The 12746-nt window shown below is 36.1% G+C and overlaps 1 protein-coding gene across 8 annotated transcripts in view; it reads right to left on the reverse strand.

The window, feature by feature from the left end:
• Positions 1 to 12746, reverse strand: part of LOC306853786 (fibronectin type-III domain-containing protein 3a-like) — an 88083-nt gene that overhangs the window by 20370 nt on the left and 54967 nt on the right. For 3 of the 8 annotated variants that reach the window (XM_079391434.1, XM_079391439.1, XM_079391433.1), the window contains 6 exons: positions 10475 to 10551; positions 9851 to 10094; positions 6966 to 7283; positions 5460 to 5518; positions 1501 to 1670; positions 1179 to 1238 (listed from right to left, as the gene is read on the reverse strand). In XM_079391434.1, the coding sequence (XP_079247560.1) occupies positions 1179 to 1238; positions 1501 to 1670; positions 5460 to 5518; positions 6966 to 7283; positions 9851 to 10094; positions 10475 to 10551 (928 nt within the window). Of the gene's footprint in view, positions 1 to 1178; positions 1239 to 1500; positions 1671 to 5459; positions 5519 to 6965; positions 7284 to 9850; positions 10095 to 10474; positions 10552 to 11689; positions 11798 to 12746 lie in introns of those variants that run through there. The other 5 variants (XM_079391438.1, XM_079391437.1, XM_079391436.1 and 2 more) reach the window with 3 other exon arrangements.

Here is a 12746-nt window from a genome sequence, read left to right on the forward strand (position 1 = left end):
GTTTGTTTTTGAAGGGACTGTGTCCCCCGATCTGCCTAAATGCGTCTATGTTCGCGCAAAGTTTTTTTAAATGAATTTTACAAATCGCCTTTCCTTAATAATGTCAAGTCACCTTTATTTATATAGCGCTTTTAACAATACAGATTGTGTCAAAGCACTTAACAGTATCAAATTGGAAGACAGTGTTAGTAATGTATAATAAGATTAAACACTCAATTTTCAGTTAACGGCAGTTCATTATTGAATTCAGAGATGTCATTATCTAGCTCAGTGCTAATAATGTGCTAGTTAGCAAGTTTCACGATGAATGCAGCAGAGCTCATTAGCATTTAAAGGGAAATGCACTGAAACGGCTTGCTGTGCGCATAGCTGTTTTTGACAGGGAAAAAATGGTGTTGTTTTACACTACCACTGAGAAATTTTAACCAAAGTATGTTATGGACTTTTCATTAAGGCCCTAAAGAATCATATCAACTAGTGGAAAATGGGCATCCGATTACCCCTTTAAGATCTTTACATCTTCCCTTTTCTTTGAACAAAACAAATGCTTGAAAATTATAGATTCATTATTATTCTTATTGAAAAACAAAACCGTAAAACAGTACAAATGACAAACTCACTTATATTAAATACTTATATAAAAATAACTTTTATTAACAAAAGATGGGTGATGTACGGAGCTCCGCACATAACATGTAGACAAAAATATATTTATTGTGGCAATGAATTAAGAATTTGATTTAATAAAATAAAAGGGCACAAAACCTAATTTCAAGGCCACAATTTAATTCAAACTTGAGAAAGATTTCTTTTTTGCGGCAAAGATATATATTTTTTCTCCGCAAGTCATGTGAGGGGCACAGTATATACCTGTGTTGTAACAAATAAATGAAAGACCTTTGGATTTGCCCCTTACTTTAAAAGAAATGCTTAATTTCTTGTTCATTATTACTTTAAATGAAAAACACAACAACAAAACACAGACAAACCCACTTGTATTAAACATAGAAATATTGCTAAATAGGCGCCATCACTGATTACTGCGGCAAGCCTACTAATACATCTATCTATATATTTATAAACAATTTCATCCATAAAGGATTGTTATTATTGATGGAGCTATGCTGTAAAAACTAGAAAATGTAAAACTAATTCTGTAAAAGTCAAAAGACACAAACCTGACATGGTAGTCTGTTGCTGGTCTCAAGTCTTGTAAGGTTGCACTTAGTTCCACACCACTGACACAAGCAAAAGAAAGAAAAATATTAGTAATATTTTTTGCAAAATGTAAACAATTAAAAACAACTCTTAAGTATACATCTACTATGAACTTAAAAGGGCTGCATGTCAGGTGTACTGCTGTTGAACTTCAGCTATCACTGACTTTAGAAAACCCACAGCAAACCACAAAAAACAACAGCGAGTTCCTCAACTGCACCCACACCTGCTCCACATCCTGCCCAGACCTCCTCAACAGCGTGACACGGAGCGTGATCTCACCTGTAGGCGCTCTTGTACTTCCCGTCCTTGCCACTGTACGAGACTGAGACATCATACGTGAAGCTGGGCTCCGCAGGGCCTTCTTCTCCCTCTTTGGGCTCATCGTCCCCTTCTGTCCTTGATGGGGCCACCCAACTCAAACTGGCCCCTCTGGCCTGGATGTCTGTCACCTGATTATGCAAGATGATACGATAGTTTTTACATTCAGCACTACATTTAATGCAAATACAATACAACCAACTAAAGAAACGCACTGCAAATAGAAAAAAACACCTGCTAATTAAGAAAACAACTTCATCGATTTGATAACACAAGCGCTGCAAATGCTCAAAACACAAACAAATAAAGAAACGCACTGTAAATAGAAAAAGCATCAGCAAATCAAGAAAACATCATCAGTTTGACAGCAGGTGCTGCAAATGCTCAAAACACAAACAAATAAAGAAACGCACTGCAAATAAAATTCTTTATTTGGTTGTGTTGTGAGCATTTGCAGTGTTTCTTTATTTGTTTGTGTTATGAGCATTTGCAGCACCTGCTGTCAAACTGATGAAGATGTTTTCTTGATTTGCTGATGCTTTTTCTATTTGCATGTGTTTTCTGAAGTTGCAGCGCGTTGAGCTCTCTCGGCCACCGTAAATATAGCACCAATTATTGTACATCACTAAACGTTGCCTGAAACCTATTTTAGGCAAATTTGTACAGGCAAATGTCCGAAGTGACATATTTTTTATAAAAAACTTTTAACGCGAAGGAAACATCGGTAGAATTCTCAACATTTGTATCTGCAAACTTGCATAGACTGGGTTTCTGGCTGAAGTCTTTGTAATTTTGCAAAATTAACTTTTGTTCAATTTGATTTGTTGTAGTGCTATCAATTTATTGATACCTTATGGACTACAGATTTGAAAAAAGTTGAACAATATTCAAAAAAAGATGGAATATCTGGTGAATAACTCTATTCACCAGATGAGTCTCATAATCCTCGGACCAACTGTCGCAAAAGTTATTGGCTGGATTTTTGGTTTACGTCACCGTTACATCCAAACAAATTCAACAGAGCTGAATAAAAGATGCAAGTCAGGATCCATCTAGACAAATTAAAGAAAATATCGGTAGCATTCCCTGCAACTGGTGTCTGCAAACTTTAGCATAGATTGGCTTTCTGGTCTCGTCTTGTAAATGTAGAGTAGAATAACACATTTTTATAATTGACTTGTCATGTCCCCAGACAGACTGATGAGAATCGGTGTTTGTAAACTGAGTGAATGTGACGCACAAGGACAGCCAAGGGACTGTATATACAGACGAAAAGGAAAAGTTTTAAATGAGTGAAAACTGATGTAACAGGATGCATGATTGATTCAAACTCAATTTGTCTGATTCAGTGAAACCCGTTTTGTTGTGTTCAACTACTTTCAGAGGTTAATTGTTCCCAGGGGCTAATTAGCTATATATTTAGCTACAAGCACATGTTTATGTGGGAAATACAAACGTCTGCTTGTTTTGCCTGGAAAGAGTCACTTTAGTTTATTTTAATGACATGCGGCACTTCCCCTCCGGAACAAGAGAGAACTCCTGTTATGCAAGAAGGAATATTTTTAGCTTTATTCCAGTTGAGAAACAAGTGTCTCCTTTAGTTATGGATGCATGACTATGTACCTTTTGGGTTTTCAGAATAGCTCAAGATTGAGTGCGGATTACTAGGCCAAAACTTAAAAAGAACTTAAAAGAACCTATATATGTGCCCCATGGGGCACGATTCTCTCCCTCTAAACTTTTCATGACAACTTTTCTTCTCACAGCTTGAGTTGTGGAAATAATCTTTCAGTTACTGATGCAACTGAAATACATAAATCTGACCAATAAATCTGACTTATCAATCTGAGCAGGCAAAATTTGTGACAATAAATATAGTAGGTAATGTTTTATGAGCTGCAAGGTCAGCATACTTTGAAATGCATTTTCTTAATACTTGCATCATAAATTTAGGAAAAAAAAATGGTCATTATGCAAAACTAACTCTTGTAGACCTTTTAAATTGATTTGTGGTGGCCTTAATTTATTAATTCTTCACAGAGTTACTCTTTTGCCACAAATCATTTTATTCCGTATTCACCCAATTTGTCTTACAATTTTCAGACTAATCCTCACTAAAGTTTTTGGCTAGATACTTGGTTTATGCCATTGTTTCTCCCAAAAGACGTCAACAAAAGATGACTAAAAGACGTGAATAAAAGATGGAAGTCTTAACAAAACTCCAAAGTCCAAAGTCATTCATTTTACTATTTCAGTCAAATTGTTTTTCTATTATTTTTTTATTTAAATAATAATAAATGAAAAACAAATATAAATAAATTCATTAATGTATTTATTTATTTTCCAATTTAACAAATGTTTTGGGACATGACCTTAAATTTAAGATAAAAAATGAAATAAAACGAATCTCTTTTCTATATTCTTGCATGCCAACGGTGGTAAAGAGCTTGCATACTGTACTGTATTTTGTAAAAATTATTTTGAACAGCATGCTTAACTGGCCTTTTTAGAATTTATTTGTAGTGCCCCTATAATTTATAAAAAAAAAAAAAAGTTCATAATGTTCAAAAAAGGTTTGAACGTCTAATGAAAAAGATCAGTAATCATTATTATACTGAAATGGACAGGGCTGTTTCATGGAAACACCAATAAACCAGAACCCAGCACACCAGACAAGACAGCCATTCAGCTTCATCTATGAATCAAATCAAATACAGCATTAATGACCCATTACAGGGAGCCATTACTGTCTTCTTGTGGGGACTCGTGGAAATGACTGCCATTAAGAAAACAGTTGACGCAGCAAGCAGCCGTACAGTTCTTCAGAAGGTGGTTTCTCAGTGAGGAGTCTCAAATGTAGCATAAAGGCCTTTCAAATAGCCCACTAAGAAGAACAGTATGCCATATCAGTATGATTATGCCAATGAGAGACTAAAGTATTGACCAGGCAGGCTGATTAATAGACTGATATTTGGCCAGTGTGAGATTGTCCACCCTTTCAAAATGTCAAGCCTCATCAGTGGATCCATTTTCAAACATTTTGGGGGAGGGATTCTAAATAAATAGTGTGTAAAATAAGCGTTCCCAATAAATACAAAGTTTCATTGCTTTCCCACCACAGTGACTTTGCAAGGCAAGCAGTTAGCCATTACCTATTTCTACATTATCTCAAGCCATGGTTAGATTCTAAGCAAGCATAAAAATGTATTAAAAGTTTATCAAGCTTGAAAGGTAATGTGGTCTACTTCATCTCTGGATAAATCTGTCAATCTTCTCTGGTTCGCCTGCTCCTCTGTGCTTTTTTTTTTTCTGAATGTTGCGGTCAGCTGAACATTCACTGAATCGATAATACTTTTCTTTAGTGTAGGAATAATGCTAGTACGGCACATATTTAACTCAATGAGGGTGCTTTTATTTAATAAAAAATAAAAACAGTAATATTGTGAAATATTACTGAAATGTGTTCATTTAAAATGACTTCTCCTGTTTTGATATTTAGAATAAACTGTAGAGTAAATAAAGCACTTCTAATTGTAATTTACTCCTGTAATCAAAGCTGAATTTTCAGCAGCCGGTCTTTAGTGTCATATGATTCTTCAGAAATATTCTAATATGCTGATTTGCTGATCAAGAAGCACCTGTTATTATTTTCTAAATATTTAAACTGTGATAGATTTTTTAGGATCCTTTGATGAATAGAAAGTAAAACAAAGCATTAGTTTGAAACAGAAATAGTGAAATTATACATGTCTTTACTGTCACTTTTAATCATTTTAACTCTTCCTTTCTGAATAAATGTAAATTATTAAAATTATTAAAATACCAGGCAACTGCTAAAAATGCTTAAGAAAACTACAAGTTAACATTAAAGGAAAATCAAAACACAAAATTTGCATATAAATATTAATATAATTACTTACCACTGGCTTGCAGATGGAGTTTAATCGTTCCTGACGAGCTTTCGCTTCTTCATCCAGTTCTACATAAAAAAAATAAAAAACAATATCTAGATAAGATGACTTCCTTATCAATTGTTTAATAAAAAGGACAAGTCTTCACACTCAATTCCGCCTCTTTAATCACATAAAAGGCATTTATTTCCATGAATGGATTAATAGATACACCAGCTAAGTTTAGCCGGCATACAGTTGCTGCAGTTCCTCCAGGCTGGAGTTAGTTAGCACTGATAAATGACTGAGTCAGTGCAGAGGTAATTACAGCTAATGTTATCTGCAGCAGCCTAAAGCTGAAGGAGCTAATGAGACCAGAGACGAGCTGCTCGGGCCTGTTTACAGCGGGGCCGGAGAGAGGGCCCATCCCCCGAGCCCCGTTAAATCTTCCAGTGGGCTCCTGGATGGACTTCTACCTGGAACCTGAGATATAATCCCCCTTTGTAAATTACCTGTCTGTTAATACTAATAGCTATTTCCTAATGTATCCCCATCAGTGATCGCATGCATGAGTAACTCTGGTTGGTTATAAATTGAGAGAGAGATAAATAGTAAATATTTAATTCCCAAGTTTATCTTTTAATTAGATGTAGTAGGAGATTATCATTAAAATCTAATTTTAACGCTGTTTTCATGCATACTAAACTGATTTATGCAAACCTATTAATGCAACAAGACTATATATCTATACTTTATACCTCACAATCAGTCTAATAAACTGTAGAGGGGTTGAAAGTTCTGAGACAATGATTTTTGTTTCATATAATCCTTAAAATACATGAAGTTTTGGATTTAATCAAATGTAAAGTCAACTGATATTGTTTAACTTTCATTATGTCATTGGTTTTACTAAAATTCTTATACTGATAATATAATTTGTAACAAAAGGGTAAAAAAATAAAATAAAAAAAACCAAACAAACTAGTTCTGTCAAACGATTAATCGCATACAAACAAGTTTTTGTTAGCATAATACATGTGTGTGTTCTGTGTATATTAATTATGTATATAAATACACATATACAGTATGTATTTTGAACATTTTTACATGTATTTACATGCCTATTTATATTCATATAATTTATATTATAAATAAATTTAATATATAAACATACCATTTTTCTGAAATATATACACGCGTGTGTGTATTTATATACATAATAAATATACACAGCACACATACATTATGTAAACAAAAACTTATTTTGGATTAATCGTTTGACAGCACTAAAACAAATAAAACAAAACTTTTATTAGATCACGATAAATAAATGTAATTATTTCTTTACCACTGGTGTCTCATCTTGCTGATTCTACTATTCTACAAAAGCAATAAGACACCAGAGGCAGCGTGTCACATTTAGGCTTTAGGCACTTTGCTTCACACCTCTTAACTGTGGTAAAAACACTGTAACAGCATCCTGTGGCTTAATACTTAACTCTAATGGTTCTAGGAACCCTAATATATTCTACCTACCCTCCCTACCTCCAGATTCTGTCTCCATCCCTCTCCCTGGACTTTTGCTCAGGGCGGTGACAGCAGTGCTGGGCTGTGCTTGCTCCTCTGCGGCCTTACCCCCCAGCCCATTCTGGAGATCTCCTGATGGCGGCGTCCCACGGCTCTTCTGTGGGGATGGAGGGGGACTGTCTTTGGAGAGGGCCAGGCCTCCACCTCCTCCTCCTCCTCCTCCCACCCCCTGCCTCTCCTTCAGTTTCTTCTGCAAGCGCTCGTAGGTTTTGCTAGCCCTTTCATCTCTGTGAGCAAATGCTGCACGTCCATGTGGAGGGTGAGTATCTGAGGAAATTGGAAAACAGAGAGACATGTAAGGAATAATGGGAAATGGATAACTGAATTATTGAAAAATGATGCACAGATGGTAATGCTGCCATTGTGCAAAGTGTATCCCATTGGGGACTTTGAGATGTATAAACACTTAGCAATTTTATATATGCATGATGACAAAGCAAAAACCAGATTTATCACAACTTGGCAAATTTATTAAAAAGGAAACACTGCAAAAATGACATTGCACAAGTCTTCATACCCTTTGCTTTGACACTTGAAATTTAGATCAGGAGCATTCCAGTTTCACTGGATCGTCTTTGAGATGCTTCTAAACTCCTATACCTGTTAACCTGTGGCAAATTCAGTTGATTGGACATGATTTGGAAAGGCACACGCACAAGTCTATATAAAGTGTAATAGCTGAAATGGATGTCAGAGCAAAAACTAAGCAATGAGGTCAAAGGAATGGCCTGCAGAGCCGAGAGACAGGATTGTGTTGAGACAGATCTGGGGAAGACTACAAAAAAAATTCTGCTGTGTTGAAGGTTCACAGGAGCATTTGGCCTCCATATCCTTAATAGATGGAAGTTTGAAACAATCAGGACTCTTTCTAGATCTAGCCCCGGGCCAAACTGAGCAATTGAAGGAGAAGGGTCTTGGTTAGAGTGGTGATCAAGACACTGATGGTCACTCTGGTTGAGCTCCATGATCTTATGGAGATGGGAGAAACTTACAGAAGGACAAACATCACTGCGACGCTCCACCGATCTGGGCTTGATGGCAAAGTGACCAAACTCAAGCTTCTCTTCAGTAAAGATACATGAAACCCTGATTGGAATTTACAAAAATACACCCAAATAACGCTGACTATGAAAAAAAAAAGATTCTCTGGTCTGATGAACCTCAATTCCTTATTCATGTCTGAGGGAAACCAAGCACTGCTTATCACCTGCATAATACCATCCCAACGGTGAAGCATGGTGGTGGCAGCATCATGCAGTTTTCAGCAGCAGGGACTGGGGAAGTGATCAGAGAAGACAGAAAGCTGAATGCAGCTAAATACTGAGATATCCATAATGAAAACCTGGTTCAGAGCGCTCAGAACCTCAGACTGGGCTGAAAGTTCACCTTCCAACATGACAATCACCCTATGCACACAGCTAAGGCGATGGAGGAGTCAAGGACTCTATGAACGTCCTTGAGTGGCCCAGCCAGATCTGGGACCAATCAGTTTAACATAATACAACATAAAATGTGAAAAAAGTGAAGGGGTATGAAAAGATGAAATTTAGGGAATTAGGATAAAAAAGTAAAAAATAAAAGCAATAGTAATTTATGATAGTCTGTTATGCACAGTGCTATTTTGGTGTTATTTATAAGTTGTTGTAGCATTTATTAATATTTTTAATTTGCTTCTATTTTTTGTAAATGTAAAACAAAAGCTAATTTTGTGCTTTTGCCTTTTTAAATGTATTTATTTATTTTAAACATTATGTAGATTATTTATTTTTATTTCAGTTTAGGTTTTAGTAATTTTAATACTTTAACAAAATTATTTCCTTGGTTGACAAGGGAACATTTCAAATTTTTGTTTTTCATCTAATATTTAAATATTATTTCAGCTATAGAAGTTTTAGCTGCAATCAATACTAACAACACCAATTATGCCATTAATATGAATAAAACAACGATATTGTCATTGTTCTTATTTTTATTTTCTCTTTATTACTGACCGTTTACTTGAAAAGCTCCGATAACTTCATTTTTATTTTCGGAATTCACTTTTTTTTTTTTGCGCATTCCAAGTAATAGTCAAACTGCAGTTGGGTTGTTTTGATTAAGTAATAATAACTTAAACAAATACAGGTAATTTACAAAATTAAAGTATGTTTTTTTTACATATTAAAAGTTTGTTTTATAGCATAAGCAGATAACATCCAACAGTCGTTTTTTGGCAAAAGCAGATAACTCCACATTTCATGTTTTAGAGTTTAAAAAAACACTGGTTTAATCTTTGGAATATCCTCAGATGACAATGTAGATGCCTGACAAACGTTGTTGTTGTTGTGATCATAAACGGTTAGGCTCCGTGAAAACGTTTCAGCTTTTATTTTCCTTTTACGCCCTAAAGATGATATCACAGGTTCATCAAGTTCATCGAAATTATCCATCCTCGATCACTTTTAGTCAGCTTTGACGAAACTCCTCTCAGCTAGCATGTCTTTTCAAAATGAAAGCAGCCTTGTCACCTGACCTGAATACAGCACGCCGATTCGCCAAAATGGACTTATCGGCTTCTGTTCAAAAACAACAAGGGTGCTTGTCGGCTTCTGCAGTAAAACGTGAACTCGCGATGCTTTGGAAGTGGAAAATATCAACTTTTTTGACAAAACAAAAAAGGGTTCAGATCGCGCTATATGCAGAGAATAATGCACAGCAATCAGCTCTCTTTTTTTCAAAGTGGCGTTTATCGGTTTTTGCAAATAAACTTAATTTTTTCCTTGAAGAGTCAGCAGTGGTGCAGCATGCAGTCCCACTCTTGGTGAAGGCAAAACTGTGTGTGTGTGTGAACTGACCCTGCTCTGAGTAGATGGTCGTGTGTGCCGGATGGTACTGGGAGATGTACTGGGGGTTCATATCTCCGGTTCCTCCAGCCATGCCTGAGTACATGTGAGGGGGAGGGTGCATGATGTGCGGGTGGGGGATAAAGGCCTGCAGGTGGGTGTGGGGCGGTGGGTGGTGAAGCGGGGAATGGCCCCCCGGATGAAACTCCGTCTGAGGTAAGACCAACACCCGCCTCACTCCGTTCTCCTCAATGATCTATATGGAAAGATAGAGAAAGAATTACACAGGACATACTGCACATACCATACTTTTAGCCTGACTAAAGCTTCTGCTATCTTGTTGAAATGTACAGCATTTTAGAAATTAATTTGTTTGATCTGTTCCAATGTGCTCTGCCTAGCTCTTTTATAGGCAGGAATTTGTCCTAAGGCAGCATCATTTTGCAGACTAATGTCAGCAACAGCCTTCACTTTGACAGTGCCTATGATGCCAGAAAATGCTGCTAGGTAGGACACTTAAACGGTTTGGAAAAGGGCCACAGAGACGTAAATTAGACTGAAAACTGCATCCTTTTCATCAAACCAAAATAACAACTCCCACAAAAATAATATAAAACTAATTCCGTAATGACTCACCTGTTGAACGTATCCAGGAGGCACATAGATTTGAGGCACTGAACCGTTTGGGGACATCATGGGAACCTGAGCGGGACCTATAGAGGAAACATTATGGACAATAAATATAAAAAAAGTCAAACACACCATGTAATGTCACATTTATTTCTACAGAGCTTTATGCAATACAAACTGATTTAAAGCAGCGTCACATCTGAAGTACATTGCTAAATTACGTTTTTACTTTCATAATGTGATGCATTTCGGAGTAAAACAGAACTTTTTATTTTTATTTTTTATATATATTTCATGAATTTATCTGTGACCAAATCATTCAGAGGGGTTTTCGGAATTGGATTAACCGATTAATTTATAAAAATCCAACTCAAAAGAATGATTCTTTCACCAAGATCTTTAAAAAGATTCATTAAAAGATTACTTGATCTTCAATAGAAGAGAGAAAAGAGTAATTAGGAATTATTATTATTAAAATAAGCAAAGCAGCATAAAAAAATTGTGTTGATGAAATCAGGTTATGGGGTGTAACATTTCCACCAATTTTTTTTTTTTTTTTTTTCATAAAATGTTTTTTTCAATATTATGTGTGTACACTCTTGTAATCAAGGTATAAGGAAAATTTTTGCAGTTTTTAATTGGAAAGAAAAAAATCATGTGGTATAACGATGTGCTCACTGAAATTGTGATTTTTCAAAACTATACTTAAATCAATATTAATACAAAGGTTGTATTTCTAAGAACCTTAAACTAAACTTAAACCTGGACACTTATTGACCAGTGTGAGTAAATAGCAATGATGATGAAAGCAGATGTTTGAGTGAACTTTAAACCTGTTATTTTTGGGTCATATTTACTGCTGTGTGCAGTTCACTTTCACAAAGAAGTTTTAGTTTTTGCCCCAACATTGATAAGCATATTTAGCACGTCAGTGTGAATAATTCCTGACATTTACTTAGCTGGGTAAAGAAACACACTGAGCTGAATGTGTCTGCATAGCAGTTGATAAAACGCCAGTGTCGGTGGAAGTTTTAGTACTGGAGTGTCTGTACAGGAAAAAACAGACTCAGCAAAGCCTGTTACAGATCAGCTCTTTCATGCATTCCTTTGCAATCTGACACTTTCACTTTCAGAAAAGACTCGCAGAGCTTGTTAGAGCTGGATGATGCAAAGGACAGCAAACACACACGCAAACACAAAAGGACACAAGTAGACACAGACCTCCGTCCTGCTGTGCAGGTGTAGTTCCTTCGCTCATGGTAAAAGGACAAAGCAACAGAGAAAATAACAGTCCTCCATGAAGTATAGGAATGTGCGTGTGGGCTTGTATTTGTTTTTCGTCCTCTTACCGCTCTTTAGTGCAAAGGTTTCTAGCTCCACCCTTCCAAACTAGATCCTTCAGTCACAGGTAAAAGTCCTCTGCACTACAACTACAGAATAAGGGGTCACTGCTAATATATATACACCGTAACTACACTGTTCTGTGAGCAAAAAATACATACAAAAATTATTAAATAAAACTATTTAAAAAAATATATATTTAAAACGAATAAGACAAAACAAAAAAATATTACATTTATTTTTTTTCTAATACAAATATACAATTTTATATAGCGATTAATTGGATTAAACTGGATGTAGCATAATGGAGGAACACGCTGACCTACTCTGCTCAACCTTATTAATCTAGCCAGAGCCAGGAGAGTCCTGTCCTAACATTTCCATTAGCCGAGGACCCTCGCGTTCCACCTGAGCATCAGGAAACTGATCTACACAGCATTCGATTACAGTCAGATTGTTTTTAAACCTCATATCACCAACATACAGCAAGGATGTCAGGTGAACACACAAACATGGGGCAGTTTAGTGCTTCTTGTTTCAACATCGTGTCACTCTTGTATTAGCTCTCAGTTCACATCCTCCTCGACTAGATCGCGGCTGTTTTCAGACTAACTCACATAATCAGCAAGTGCTTGCTGGAAGTAATTATGGCGCGTGCAAGCCGTCGCTGCTCAATAATCAGCGTCAAAGTCAGTCTCTGTGTATAAATGAGTGTGTATGTGGTTGGAGACAGGTTCAACACAAATGTCTGATCTTTCAAACGGAGCAACTGTTGAATTTTATATTAGACATTAACTACATTGAGGGTTATGCAAATCAGTCCCATATAGGAATTTCATTGGGTTTTGGAAATAAGAGTTTAATGCAATGTAGCAATGAGCTAACTTTAAGGTAATGACAACACAAAGACATGCACAACAAATAGGGAGCGAAATCA

This window comes from Barbus barbus, assembly GCF_936440315.1.
Source record: "Barbus barbus genome assembly, chromosome: 34".
In the NCBI taxonomy this organism is placed as follows: Eukaryota; Metazoa; Chordata; class Actinopteri; order Cypriniformes; family Cyprinidae; genus Barbus; species Barbus barbus.